Source organism: Penicillium canariense (assembly GCF_028826845.1).
Source record: "Penicillium canariense strain IBT 26290 chromosome Unknown utg000008l_segment0_segment0, whole genome shotgun sequence".
NCBI classification, from domain to species: Eukaryota; Fungi; Ascomycota; class Eurotiomycetes; order Eurotiales; family Aspergillaceae; genus Penicillium; species Penicillium canariense.
The window spans coordinates 2,210,435-2,224,610 of NW_026622735.1; the positions used below are offsets into that span (position 1 = coordinate 2,210,435).

At 53.9% G+C, this 14,176-nt stretch overlaps 7 protein-coding genes across 7 annotated transcripts; 3 read left to right on the plus strand and 4 right to left on the minus strand.

The window, feature by feature from the left end:
- Window positions 1-311: 311 nt before the first annotated feature.
- N7482_010727 (uncharacterized protein) lies at window positions 312-755 on the plus strand (the record flags this gene model as incomplete). The annotated part of the gene is made up of 1 exon (XM_056692851.1): window positions 312-755. One exon carries the CDS (start codon window positions 312-314, stop codon window positions 753-755), a length of 444 nt encoding a protein of 147 aa, XP_056538808.1.
- Window positions 756-1,823: 1,068 nt separating this feature from the next.
- Window positions 1,824-2,864, plus strand: N7482_010728 (uncharacterized protein; the record flags this gene model as incomplete). Its single annotated transcript, XM_056692852.1, has 1 exon — window positions 1,824-2,864. One exon carries the CDS (start codon window positions 1,824-1,826, stop codon window positions 2,862-2,864), a length of 1,041 nt encoding a protein of 346 aa, XP_056538809.1.
- Window positions 2,865-3,172: 308 nt separating this feature from the next.
- On the minus strand, window positions 3,173-5,202 carry N7482_010729 (rhomboid protease PCP1; the record flags this gene model as incomplete). Its single annotated transcript, XM_056692853.1, has 5 exons — window positions 3,173-3,464; window positions 3,529-3,703; window positions 3,770-4,103; window positions 4,213-4,316; window positions 4,374-5,202. 5 exons carry the CDS (start codon window positions 5,200-5,202, stop codon window positions 3,173-3,175), a joined length of 1,734 nt encoding a protein of 577 aa, XP_056538810.1.
- A 641-nt stretch (window positions 5,203-5,843) lies between these two features.
- Window positions 5,844-6,932, minus strand: N7482_010730 (5'-methylthioadenosine/S-adenosylhomocysteine nucleosidase family protein; the record flags this gene model as incomplete). Its single annotated transcript, XM_056692854.1, has 1 exon — window positions 5,844-6,932. One exon carries the CDS (start codon window positions 6,930-6,932, stop codon window positions 5,844-5,846), a length of 1,089 nt encoding a protein of 362 aa, XP_056538811.1.
- Window positions 6,933-7,016: 84 nt separating this feature from the next.
- On the plus strand, window positions 7,017-7,530 carry N7482_010731 (uncharacterized protein; the record flags this gene model as incomplete). Its single annotated transcript, XM_056692855.1, has 2 exons — window positions 7,017-7,196; window positions 7,264-7,530. 2 exons carry the CDS (start codon window positions 7,017-7,019, stop codon window positions 7,528-7,530), a joined length of 447 nt encoding a protein of 148 aa, XP_056538812.1.
- A 517-nt stretch (window positions 7,531-8,047) lies between these two features.
- N7482_010732 (endopolyphosphatase) lies at window positions 8,048-10,031 on the minus strand (the record flags this gene model as incomplete). The annotated part of the gene is made up of 2 exons (XM_056692856.1): window positions 8,048-9,777; window positions 9,845-10,031. The coding sequence occupies 2 exons, from the start codon at window positions 10,029-10,031 to the stop codon at window positions 8,048-8,050; spliced, it is 1,917 nt and encodes a 638-aa protein (XP_056538813.1).
- Window positions 10,032-10,772: 741 nt separating this feature from the next.
- Window positions 10,773-13,955, minus strand: N7482_010733 (putative importin 13; the record flags this gene model as incomplete). The annotated part of the gene is made up of 1 exon (XM_056692857.1): window positions 10,773-13,955. One exon carries the CDS (start codon window positions 13,953-13,955, stop codon window positions 10,773-10,775), a length of 3,183 nt encoding a protein of 1,060 aa, XP_056538814.1.
- Window positions 13,956-14,176: the final 221 nt, after the last annotated feature.

Consider the following 14,176-nt stretch of genomic DNA (forward strand, 5'->3'; position numbering starts at 1 on the left):
CTTTTCCCAATGCGGAGCATCGGCAACTGGATATTCTACTAGAGTTGGCACACGAATTGAGTTCAGGTTAGACTCGTTTCTTTGACTTTCTAGGGTCTGGCAGTTTAGCCAAAAGGCAGAAAGTGCGGGGCCGGCAAATGCTATCTGATGTCTAACGGTGATCAATCGATTCGATCGATTGACCTGGAGTTGCACATGTGCTTTGCTTGGGTTGTTCGACTCAAGTTATTCGGGGAAGTCCTACTCAACCTACTTCTTCGAGCTGGCCGGTCTCACGTCCCAGGATGCGTACAAGATGATCGTCGGTCAAAATGGTCTCCATCTGCTCTTCAATCTCATCTCCGTCGCCTTTGTCGCCAATTTCGGCCGTCGCCGTCTATTACCTTTGCGGTCTCGCCTTCATGAGTCTCATCATGTTCCTGCTGGGCTTCGTCGCCTTAGCCCCCTACGCATCCTCCGCGCTCTTCCTCGTCTGGAACTGTGGTTACCAGCTCACCGTCGGTCCATCTGCCTATGTTCTCGTCGGCGAGGTCTCATCGACGCGCCTGCGTGCCAAAAGAGTCGCTCTTGCCAGGAACGCGTATAATCTGTCCCTGTTGGTAAATTACTTCGTAGGGCCTTACATTCTCAACCCCACTAAGGGTAACTGGAAGGGAAAGACGGGTTTCCTGACCGGTGGCATCATCATTTTCTTCTGGATTTGGGCCTGGTTCCGTCTCTCTGAGACTAAGAAAACCGGACTTTTGAGAAGTTGAACATGCTCTTCTCGAAGAAGGAACTCAAGGCTCGGGACTTCAAGTCGTATGAGGTGGTAGACGCGAGTATCTACGATGTCAAACTAGGTGCTCTCGCCTGAGACTTCTGCTCGCTAGCTATATTTTCTTGATTGGAGAGATGAATAGGGATTGAGGGGAGATTTGATCCGCCATCGAACTCTGTTTACTTCATGATGGAAGACGATACTCCGGATTGGATTTAGATCTACCATTGGGAAGGAGGACAGTTGAGACATATTGTAGAAGAAAGGCGATTTCTGTGTTATGGAACCACTGAGAGAAAACAGAATGCCCTGAGCGCTGAATGTCGTCGCCTTCACTCGACTATCATGGTGGCTCTCCCAGTCTGGAGGGCGTTCTTTTACTGTATTAAGAATTTGGTTAGTTTTAGGAAAGAAAATGCCATCTATGATGGAGTCTCAGACTTCATTCTTTATTTTGAGAGAGATTACGGTAACTAAACCTTTGACATTTATGTCTGGAATAAGAATATTGTTTAGAACGACTGCCTTGGATTCTGCGCCCCCTGGAGACCTGATCCGTCACGCCCCCGCTTGCCTATCTCTTATGTACATCTACAATAAAAATTTCACCAGTGGATTCAGTTTCCTTCAGGATCGGCGTCGAATCTGCCACCTTCCCATTTTGTCGGGTGGCACGTCAGAAAATCCAAAATTCCTCGGAGATTTTCTTATTCTATTGGCGTGTGTATGCTGATAGATACCTCCTTCGAATCGTCCCACCGTCCCAAGACTGTCTCCTTCGATTTTTCTCCTTCTCCCTTTCTGGGTTTCACGTAAGCTCAGGATTGAACAGTGAATATTTCCCATTGTATTATCACCTTGTCTGCGCACTACATCGTATTCTCGCCAGGTAAAAGCCGCGCGTGTGGAATGTAGGGGTGGCTCTAATCAAAGTAAACACCGGCATGGTGGAATGTAAATGGACATCAAGAATGGAAGCATGGGTCCGACCATCATATATAGTCCCACCAGCACATCCCTCGCTATGTCCGCGCGTCCACCCTTCGCATCCAGTCTTATCAAAATGCACTTCCACGCCACTTGGATTGGCCTTTTAGTTGCCCTTCCACAGGCCCTGGCCTCGTTGCCGCTCTTGTTCGCCCAGTCCGGAAGTCCATATAGCAACGACAAGCCCAAGGTGACGGTGGAAACTATTTACCAATTCCCCGACAATGGCTCCTGGATCGACAACGTTGCTCTACGATCTGACGGGAGCGTTCTCCTCACGCGTTTGGATACACCGGAAGTCTGGTCTGTGGACACAAGCGGCAATGCAACGCTGATCTATTCGTTTCCCAACGCGACCAGCTGCTTTGGTATCAGCGAGATTGACGACGACGTCTTCGCCGTGGTCGTGGGCAACTTCTCCACAAAGACATACCAACCCACTCCGGGATCATTTTCGGTTCAAAAGATCGACTTCAACAATGCTGACGGGAGTGGTGATACTGAGCGGGTAGCCGAGTCGGCGGCGGTGTCACAAATCGCCGCTCTTCCCGAGGCACAAGCCTTGAATGGCATGGCAGCCTTTACGAAGGGCTCGAACATGGTGTTGATCGCAGACAGTCCCAAGGGCGCTGTATGGAGTGTCAACACAGAGACAGGCGAATACGCCGTTGCCCTCAACGACACGACCATGCAACCGGCTGAAGGCCAAGCCCTTCCCTTGGGAGTCAACGGCATCCGGCTTGTCGATGGTTACATTTACTACTCGAGCACGACACGAATGGAATTCGGCCGGGTCAAAGTGAACGAGGACGCCACCGCCGCCGGTGACTACCAAATCATCGCCAGTGGATTCTTGCCGGATAACCTCGACGTGGCCTCGGATGGCACCGCGTACATTGCCACCGACCCGCAGAATTCAGTGGTTCGCATCACGCCGTACGGGCAGATCTCCCTGGTTGCAGGGGGCCAGCTTTCCACCCAGATCGCTGGGCCCACTTCTTGTGCGTTGACGGGAGATGGTAAGGCTTTGTATGTCGGCACCAGCGGTGGCCAAGTTGCTCCGGTGTTGGGTACATTTATGGAGCCCGCAAAAGTGGTCAAGATTTCGTTTGAGTAGAATGGACATGTTTCTCTACGGGCATGGAAGATAAAGAAGCGTTGGGATCCTCACACCTGTACCGGACGGCAGACTGAGTTCCGTAATTAATTTAATGGCCATGATCGGCGGGCCAAATATAATGGACAAGGGATATACAGGTGGCTGCCAAATGTTCACATTCGATATCTATAATACAGTCATGAGATCCTCCATGACAGAAGAAACAACCCAATACGCCAAGCCAGTTAATGCTAATGATTCATGATACCCCCTTTGAATCTGCGAACAATGCCAAGGTCGTGCGTAGAGTAGATCTTCGACGAGCTCTACCGAACAAGGTTCTCAAGCCACTTCGAATCACGGGCTCTCCGCTCTCGCTCCTGGGCCCTCCGTCTCTGCGCCAGAGCATATCCACACCCAGCACCGGTAAAGTAACCACCCAAGTGAGCTGCATGGTCCATCTTGGTCAGTCGAGACAAGGGAAACACCTGCAAGAAGCGTGCGGGTGTCACCATGCTGAACACCTCAGTGGCGATCAGACAGGCGAGGAAGATCCAGCCCTGGGTCCACATAGTCTCACGAAGCTCACGTGGCAGAATCCACATGGTGATTTTGTCACTGCGAGGCAGGTATTAGCCACGATCTGGGTTGGGTGGGGCTAGATAAACACAAGGGAACGTACTCGAAGTGATACATGCACCATGCGGCAACGATGCCGCTGGTGGCAGCACTGGCCCCAAGAGAGGTCATACCGAGATAACCAAGGATGACACTGCGGGACAACGACACCATCGAGCCAACCGCTCCGGAGGCCAGGTAAATCGCCAGGAAGTTTCCACGGCCAAGTTCATCATGAACTGCGAAAGACCAAACGAGAGATTAGCTTGCTGGCCATCGTCTCATTCTCACCACAGATTTCTTACCTCTGGTCCCCATGAGACCGAGAACCATCATATTTGTGGCTAGGTGTCTCCAAGTCTGGTGGCTGAAGGCGCTCCCGAGCATACTGAGGGCACTCGGGTAGAACGGTACAATGACGAAAAAGCGATTGAGCAACCTCCACGACGGCGGGATGTACTTCCACATGAAAGTAATGGCAAGATTGGCCCCAATAATTGCTCCCACTGTTGCGGCGGCTGGAGGCACATCTGGCCACAAGCGATCCTGGCGCGCAGGGGCCTCGTACTGTTGGGAAAAGACATAGCAGAGGCCGACGGTCACAATTGTGAATATCAGAGGTGCTAGAAGGCGTTGAGACTGTGATGCACCAACGTTAGCCACGCTCGCAAAAAAAGAGCAAAAAAAGCAGGGGAAAAAAAGAAACAAAGAAAGAAACAGGGTATCAAGGGAACAGCGTCATCCATACAGTGGTAACATTCACAGCCTCCGCCTGGTTAAGAGTTCCTGCGATGTGGTGTTTCTGGACCCAAGCAAGGAAGGGACGCTCATTGGGGTCGGCACGGGGTCGAGCTGTTCAAAACTGTGAGCAACCATCATATTTCCGAGGGGGTTCCGAAAAGCCCATACCTTCAGTAAGCGCCGCTTCTTGGTACTGTTGCAGGGCTGTATTCCCCTCAACCTGGCGTTTCAATTTTTCCAGTTCCTCATTTTCGCCTTCCAACCATTGCTGGCGTTTGCGCTCCTTCTCCGCCAGAAGTCGTTTCTCGTTCTTCTCCCGCGCCTCTTTGAGGACACTCTTTCCGTAGACGGACTGGTCTTCACCAAGCTCCGCCTCATAGGAACCACTCTGGGGCTTGTACAGACCCAGCGCTTCCGCCCGTCGCACGAGCTTTTGTTCCTCCTCGTACTCCTCTCGTTCAATGCGTGCTAAGATTGCAGCATCTTCGTCAATTGGATAGTTGGCTCGCAGCCACTCCAACGCAGTGTCGAGCTGTAACTGAGGCACGGCGCGGGTAATGTCCGAAGGGAGATCGAGGTCGAGGGTACCGTCTACCCGGCGAGCTTGCAGCACTGCCAGAGTGCGGTTGCCCACTTTTGCCGAGAGGGTTTTCGAGCCAAATATCCTCTTGATCTGCGCATCAGAACGCGGCTTTTCGCCAGGTAGGGTCTCGGGGACTTTGAGGTTGGGCTGCGCGGAAGCTGTGGTCCTCTTGAGCCTCCGTAGAATCGGAGCAGGTGTGAAACTCCGAGGGAAGAACGTGAGGGTGCTGGGTCGGTGTTCAGGTAGAGATGGAGGGCGTAGGGAGCTGAATGGGCGTTTGAATGGGCTGCTGTGCAATTTCCAGGGCGTCAAGCGGAGATCACGACCAGCATGGCTGAGCATCACTGGGCCCAACACGGAAGGTCGGAGCCCCGAGCATGGGATCCGCCATGCGACCCAGAGCGCATTGCTCATGACCTGGAACTGGCGAGGAGAACCTCAGATGCGAAGGGCTGGTTTTGGAGAGGAATGGAGGGACTGCTCCGTCACGTCAACTTTTGGGCGGCCAGCACCGACGGGTCGGAGCGAGGTTGTTCCGATAGCCGGCCATGCTCGGTGGTCAGTGCCGCATGTGATTGCCGCCTGAGGTACGCCTCCAAAGTGTGTTGGGTTCCCGTGGTTGAGAGAGTCGACAATAACCTGGAAATTCCGGAGGCATAGGTAGGTACCGGGGCATTTTGACTTGGATTTGAACTCAATTAGTCGTCGGCCTTGGAAATCGCAGAACTCTAAGCATGACTTCCACAAAAGCCAAAAACATTGCTACTCCACACAGGCCAATATATATAGTAGCTGGTTCCACGATTAGTTTAGGTATTAATTGAGACAGGTAGTGTATGTACAGAGTCCTTGCGATCCCAACCTAGGTGAAACTACAGTTCGCAGAGCCCAGATGAGGCTGTTGATACCTCGGAACAGGATTGTGCCGCGTGCTCAGTCTCTTCCACATACCCACACAGGTTTGCTGCTAAACAAAGGCCGGGTTCACTCTTCTCTGCCTGATTCAATGATGTCTCGACGACCTTTACTGTACGTCACTAGTATAAGAAAGTTGATCACTGGGCCCCAAACGAGCTAGTGATCGGACCATTGTTGACCCCAACCTGGAAGCCTCGATTGTGGTTTCCAAAGGAGATATTTGTACGATGATCTCCCTCCTTCAGAACAGTGAGGGCCTTTGCTTGCTGCTCCACCTGCTGGGGCATGATGCGATATAGAAGGTCTTTCGTATATGCTGCCGCGACCATTGCCGCATACCCCTGCCAGTCGTTGTTCTTGTGCGAATCCGCGTAGTCACAGATGCCGCGGATCACAAGGCAAGGGAAGTGGTTCATTAGCCCAGCTGCTTCCATTTCAAAGCACAGAACGTCCTTTTCGGCCGCTAATCGGTCTCGAATCAAGGCATCTTTCATGAGCTGATTAGCGGATGCGATCAGGCCGTAGTGGATGGCTGGGTTATCATCGTCTTCGGTGCGCGCACATCGCGAGACCAGACAAGACGGACCATCCCCACAGTGTGACGTGCAGGGCGATTCACCCTCCCCGGGGTGAACAATCTCACTGTAGTATAGCCGATCACTCGCTGGATCTGGACGCTGATATTTCTTGCGCAGCCGCGGTTTTCTCTCCAGAACCTTGCTCACGGCATCTTCGAGCTGGTGGCCTTCGCTCTCGTATTGGGCCATGAGCCCGCTTACTGCTGCACGCAGCACAGAAGGCGGCTGATCGAGAGACCCTGTGAGCTGAAAGCTTTGGGCTTGTATCGTCTTGCCGAAGTCGTACTGGAGGACCCCGCCCTGGCCATTGCCGGGAATGCTGACTACAATATCTCCCAGGCGGATATCGTGTTTGGGGCTCGGCGCACCCCCACCAATGCCGACCATAAGACCAATGCGAATATTGGCAAAGCTGTGCATCATATCTTCTGCCACGCGTGCTGCCGAGGCGGTGCCATATTCTCCCATGGGAAGAACAGAGATGACCACGTTATGCTTCCCGACCCTGCCCAGGGTGTAGTCGTTTTTGTTGCGAGGTGGCAGATAAGCTGGGGGCTCATGCCGTTCGTCCAGAAACGCTTGGGCAGCGACGTATTCGGTGGCTAGGGCGCAAATCCAGCCCACGGTGTAGTCGTCCGGGTTCGACATTGCAGAATGGGGAGCTAATCGACTGGTCGCGGGACGCGGGATGCGGGAAAGCCTGAGTCTCGTTTGATAGCGGGAGTGCCAGAGATGCCCGACGATTGTCATTTCGCTCCCCTGCGGAGTGATTCGCTCGGCCAGCGTGCAGCGCGTAGCGCCGTCGAGTCACCTGACGATGGGGCTGAGATGCTCTCACGACGTGGCTCGCTTTCGCCGATCCTGAGACAGGACATGGGTCGTGGCATTCCCGTTGCTGGCATCATGACCCTGGTACCGTTCGCAACCGCGTGGAGTTCTTGATGGGGGGTGAATCATAATCCCATTCATCTTCCCGTAGGTTGCAGGGCGGTCGGAGCAGGCGGAGGTCGAAGGGACGAGCCATGGCGTCTCATGGAGCACCAGCAACCCCGCCCAGACCCTGTGTGGGCCAAACCGTTCCTCCATGATCCAGATGGTGTTAGTCCAGGTGTTTGCTCTGGACCAGCTTCACGAGAAGACCACCGTGTCACGGTCGAGAGAAGTGGTCGGTCTTCAGCGATGTCGGGTCTATGGAACGCGACCGACGGGTAGTTTCTGGAACCCGCTCGAACTGCACAGCAGGTAAACGCCTTCCTATCGAGTACAGTCCTGCCACCGGGTGCGGTAGCAAGCCGCACCTCGATATAGCCACCGCCAAGGTATCTTCAAACACCCGCAAGGCTCGATGCTGATCACCAGCCGGTATCAAGGAGTTATGTTTAGGTAATGCTAGTCACACGTCTACGACGCTACGGTAGGGAACGGAGCACAAGGACGAGTAAGCAGAAGTAACGCGGATGGTAGAAGCGACCAAGTGAGGGACCTCAAGGAAGGCCCCAGGGCATATGGTCGCTACAGTCCCATTCGCCTCAAGAATGAATCTACAAAAACACAGGACAGGTGAGAGAGCACTTGATAAAGTAGCCGGGACTTGGTGGGTAGCTACTACGCCATGTATTTCGACAGATAATAACGCCGAGTCAATGCAATATAATATCTACTTCACACAGATGCAACCCATATATCAACCAATGCAAACATCTCTAAACTGGGGGAGGTAAAAAAAAAAAAACCGAGGGCTGTTTGTTCATGGCAATGAACGTCTACTGTATCGCCAAATCGAGATCATCCACATCAACAAACCCAGTGAATGCCCGCGAAAGGAACGCGCGCCAGGCCTCGTTCTCCCTCTTGCCCTTCGCGACCGGGCGGTCTGGGTCAGCGATCGCGTCGCTTGCGGCGTCTCCAGCTTCACCGATTCGAATGGCAAGCTCCAAGAAGCTGCGCACAGTCAAATCTTTCATGTGGTACACGCCATCTCCACTCGTAGTATACTCGACTTCGAAGTTGATCCGAGGGTCATGACCACTGTTCGATGCAATTTCCTGGTTGATCCGAGTCAGGTTTGCGAAGTACTGAGTGTAACTCAGCAGGGTTAATGGTTGATTGGAGTATGCAGGACCCGGAGGTGCGGTCGATGATGGGGGATCGGGAATCTTAAAAGTGGGCTTCTTGTTCTTCTTGTTCTTCTTCTTTTCAATCCCGGCGGAGGGATTCTCAGTCAGAGGCAGGGAAGATTTCTCAACGTGGAAATCAGAAGATTCCACCTGATCGCTGTAGCCGGAACCTGCTTGCAGGATAACATCGTCCAGCCCAGTGATATTGTACTCAACAACCCGCAGCGTAGGGAAAAAATTTGGCACTAAGCTGGGCGAGACCAACGAAAGGCTGTACCGTTCCGCGAATGGTCCTCCGATCTTTTTCAAGAACTTGCGTTCTTTCTTTTCCTTCTTCTTATCTTTCTTGCTCTTGGGTTTCCTCTTTGTTGAGTCAAACTCGGGAGAATCCGACAAGCCGTGCAGCTTCGTAAAGAGACCGGAAGGGGGTGATGGTAATGATGACCATTGCTCGCGAAGTGAAAGGAGGTAGTCCTGCTTCGACATGGCGGACACGGTGCCGCTCGTGGACTTTTCTGACATGGTGACAATGTCGACCTTGTGGCTGTCCTGCAGGATAAAATGGTCGAGGTTCATGTGTCCGTAGAGTCCGGAGACGACGACATCGCGGTACCGGTCCATCCACAGAGTATATTTCTGCCAGCAGGTTTCATCCCAGTTGGCCTTCTCGTGTGAGCGGGCGGGGGCCACATGGCCCATCAGAATCGCCTTCATCCCCCGGCTCCGAAGGAGTTGGAGTTGGACCCGCAGCCACTCCATGTGTTCGTACCCGGGTTCCGACTTGGCATTGCACCCGTCCACCGCGCTGTTTGACTCAAAAAAGTACATCGTGTTCAGACTGATGACGGCCAGCTTGCCCGGAATGACTTCGGTGGTAAACCACCCGCCTTCCACAAAGCTGTGGCGCTGGTCCTCGGGGATAAAATGACTCCATACTTCGGCGAACTTCTTCGTCCATGTATTGGGACCCTCTCGGAAGATATTGTGGGGCAGGACGTCGTTGTTGCCAAAGGTGGGCACGACGGGCACGGACAGTTGGGGCATGCTGGTCGAGCCTTTGCCCGGGGTGCGCACCCCAAACAAATCGATCCACTTCTGGGCCATCAGCTGGTTGATTTCGACGATCTCATCCGCCGTCCGTGGAATGCGCTCGTCGTTGTCGTGGCGGACCGAATCTCCGGTCCAGATCACAAAGTCAATCTTGTCTTTGAGGTTTTCTTCGATCCACCGAAATGTTTCGTTGATCAGGGACAATGGAGCGTCACATTCCGAGCCTTCAGTGCCGAAATATCCCGCGGGTCCCTTGCCGTGGTGGCAGGTCCCATGCTCTCTGTCGACCAGGGTGCCCGGTTTGTAGTATCGGTCGGGGTGGAAATCTATTCTCGCGGTCTATGGTCAGGATCTCCGCGCTTGCCGAGCATGATGACTGTGCTTCGCACTCACCGGTGATATGCAAGAAGCGACCATGGGGGCCTGGGGCTGCTGCGCCCGCAAGAAGCTGTGGTGCATCATCGGGGAAAACATCGGCGCCGGTCTCCCAGGAGGATTCGGCCAAAATCTGCTGCTCGAGCGGGATCGCTGATGCCGCGGCACCGGCGAGGAGGGCGAGCAGTACGATGATCGACTGCATCTTGGTGCAGACTACTCATGCCCTGCAAGAGTTGGTGGACCGTACCGATGAAAGTTTTTTTTGGAGGGAATCTTATCGCGCCCGTCACGTCACTACGCGGCGCGGGCTGTCCGGCTGTCAGGAACCACCAATCAGCGGGCACGCTGGTGCTGAGTCACCATCAGGCTTCGCGGCAGTAGGTGGGCAGTGGCAGTGGTAGGTTGCTGTGACGCCTGTGACGGGTGTGTCGCGATGAGGGTGGAAGGGGAAACGAGAAGGCACTGTCTGATGCCGACTTGGACATTGCCCCGGATCGATGGGTCTGCCGCGCCCAAAACACGTGCCGTCCAATGGTGCTCGCACGTGCCGGCGATCACCCGTCGTGTGGCCGGCAGACGCCTGGGTTCCACACCTATGAGTTAACTACGTGGCAAGTGGGCCAGAGGTGAAGATGGAAGACGCTCCATGAACCATAGACTCAACTGGTTCAAATGCCACCGGGAAGATCATGCGTATATTAAGGTTCTGACACCATATATGCAGGATAAATTGCATGGACAGATTGGAGGACGGGCGCACAGGGGAGATGGGCAGCCCTGCGTCTTGGTTCTGCCTGGACGATGGACTGAACTGGGCTCGTGCATGTATATGGATATCTAGTGTGAAGGAATCCCCCCGTCCTGCCATCAATTTTTCCAACTGCCATCGTTCTCCTCATATCATCATACCGCCCGGCCGCCCTCCGCGCCCAGTCTGACTCTTCTACTGGGCATAATCGTAGCTCATACCTCGGCATTTGAGCCAAAAGGCGCGGACGAGCTCCATGGATGGCTGCCGGGCGCCTCGGGCAACGATCAGAGACTCCAAAAATCGAGACTTGTCCTGCGGGGAAAGAAGCGGGACTGGGTGGGCCGTGTCATCAATGGTGTGAAGGGCCAAGGCGCTGAGTGCAGCAGTGATACTCGGGCGTGCAAGGGCCATCTTCTTGAATATCAAGCGCCGTAGAACATCGTTGAGGGAGACGAGATCCGACCGGGCGCAGTGACCGGCGATCTGGCCAATCAAAGTCTCGCCAAGTCGCGGAACAAAGTGCTCCAGCACTTGATCCAGCGCCGTGGTCTCTTCCAGGGAGCTACCACGGAGGTCGATCAGAGCAATCCAGAATGCCGATGCAGAGCGAAGAGTCAGCGCCTCGGGTCGAGTCAGAGCATGCAGCGTAAAGTTCAACAAAACCGCATAAATCGGGATATTTTGCTGGGGGGAGTCAGCGGCCAGTGATGGCAGCGGCTCGGTGAGCGAGAAGAGAATGGTGTAGTATTTGGGCATCAGACGGGCGAGGAAATCAATCCCCGCGTTGGCGGTCTCGGGGTCGTACAGCTCTTCGTTGTCAAGCATCGAGGAAAATAGCTGGGCAACATGAACGATCAATGCCACCGCTTCGTCCCGGATCTGCATAAAATGAGATGAATGGGACGCCAGGAATGAAGATGCAGTTGCCATAATGACATCCGTGCCGGAGATACCAAGTGGGAAACTTTTGATAAAGTCGACAGTCATGGACGGGGGGAAAACAAAAAGTCCCGATGACTCGGTGTAGCCAGCCTTGAGGATGTCGCACGCGGAATCGATCATGTTACTGTCGACTGGGAAATCCACGATAAGCAGTCGCATGGACTCCATAATGAACTGCTGGGCCTGCGACCCCGGGCCTGTGTTCCAAAAGGAAGGGGGATAGGGGTTTGGTTCTGGTGCGGCGTCAACGTTGATAACTTCGTCGGCATCTGCTCGCAGCCCCTTTCCGATACTAGCGATGCAGCTCAACACTAGGTGGCCATGTGAGCGAGCGAGATCAAATGCTGAGTTGGCCGCCTCTTGTCGCGCCTGTGCGGCCTCTTGGACAAAGAAGCCCAGAATCCTTTCCAGGGTTTGCACTTTCTCCTCGTCCATGGACAGCTTCTGTATGATAGTGGCAATCCCCTCGAGAACCTTGGGCATTGTGGACGAGGTTGCGGTTGGCCCGGTACGAAACTGGTCTAGCTGGTCGAGGAAGACAGGTAGCTCCGACGTCAAGACGCGAGAGCACGTCTTAGAAAGGGTGAGTATAGACCGTGACGCCGCTTGGGCGCACGGCTCAAAGTTCAGAGATTCAAAGAGAATGTTCAGGACACTCGGGAGCAAGGAATTGTGTCGTTCAAAGTATGATTCATACTTGCCAAAGGTGTCCACGAGGGTCTGGCGCGCTTTTAGGGGTATGCCTGCCTTTCCACCGGCGCAGAGTTGTGAGAAGGCATCGCTGCCAAAGATGGCATCTAGGCATTGGTCGGCATGTCCATTCTCATCAACAGCCTCGGAAAGCTGAGCGATACAGAACATGGCAGCCTCAAACCCACGCCAGTCACCATTTTGGAGGTTGGATGTTGCACTTTCTTGGAACACACGCACTAACTCGACGCCGAGGACTGGATAGGCCGATAGTAGATAATCGCAAGCCTCGTAGCGGAACGCATTGAATTCGCTGCGCTCCTCATCGCTCCAGTCGGAAAGGTCCTCCGATGTTGGATATAAAAGCTTGCTGAACAGGCTAAGCACAACCTGTGCCAAGTGCGTTTTGATCATTTGCCATGCGGGGTCATTCTCCTCCAACTCATCAAGCACACACTCGGCAATCTCATTCCAAAATTCAAGCACGCGAGGGGTGGCTGGGTCGTCGATAACCGCATAGCCTGGAGTTTTGAAGATGTCACGCGCGATGGCGAGGATTTTGGCATCCGCCGGCTTCATGGGGTCGCGAAAGATTTGCAACCGAAGATGCGATAGGTACGCCACCAAGAGGTCGACAAAAGTCATACCCTCCGAGCCTTCTTCACCCTTGATGACGGCTACAACGTGCGCTGTCACGACCGAGTGAGAGAGTACCTGCGAAAGGACCCAAAGGGAGCTCTCATCAAAAGCGGAACGACGGCTTTCAAACACGTGAATGAGGGTCGAAGCTGCGAACTCGCTCAAGATTGGAACTCTCAGAGTCTGCATGATTTCACGTCCACAAGAAACAACCAGGTTATGGATACTGTCTCCGTCTGCCTGAGAACGGGTTGTCGTAACACCTGACCAGGCTTTCCAAGAGTTCATGACCTCACTCCCCAGGGTCCGATGAACCTGCTCGTCCAGAACTACGTTAGACTGGTAGGATATCTGCGGTAGGATGTATTGCACCAACAGCAAGCCATCCTGGGTGTTCGTGCCAGCTCGTTGAAGAGCCGATCCCACTAGTTCGTAGGGCTCGTCCTCGAGCCGTAGTGTAGTCTCGGCTAGTGTGACCGAAAAGAACAGCAAGGCTGTGACTTTCTGAGTGTCGAGGCTGGGCAGCACGCCAGTCGAGAAGTCGACTGTTTGGGCCTGCTGTTCGGAGACGAACCGGCCATGGGCCAAGCTGGCAGCCACTTGCCACAGCACTCGTTCGCACGGACACGCCGAATGCTTGAAGAGGGTCACCAGGCTGGATGCAAGCTTCCTGACCACCATGGCCTGCTCGCTTTCCTTCACAATGGTGACGAAATGGTTGATGAGATGCTCCATGACCTGAAGGCTCATCGCCCCATCGATTTCGTGACTCGAGACGTTCACTTTTACTGTGAACGTCAGCGCCCCCATGAAACGATGGTGGGCGTCGGGCTCTCTCAACAGTGCATCGGCAATTTGCCAGGCATGGTCGCCTCTTTGGAGCTGTTGAAGACGTGTTTGAATGTCATTGATCCGGGTCGGATTTCTTTGATTTGCCGGCGCATACAGCTGGGCCACTAGAGAGTGAGCCTCCGAGATGGGATCTGTGGCCCGCGTGCCTATGTCTGGGAGTTGAGCCGCCATGAATGTCTCCCCGGTTGCTGCTTGAGCCTCTGGCAGGTTTTCGATCACCGATGGTGTGAAACTAGAACTGCCCAACTCCATACATATAGTTAGTTAACCGAGTTGATCTTATGTCATCATCCCTTTCATTCCCATTCGAGTAGGTTGAATGGATGAATGGGAGGCGTTTGATCGAACGGATTATAGTTCCTCCGCTGATTGCCTCAGGCTTCAAATTATGTAACCATGGCGGGGCTCGGTTCTCATGACCATTACGGTACCGTTACCATCTCCTAACCATGCCATACGCGCGGTCCGCCGAG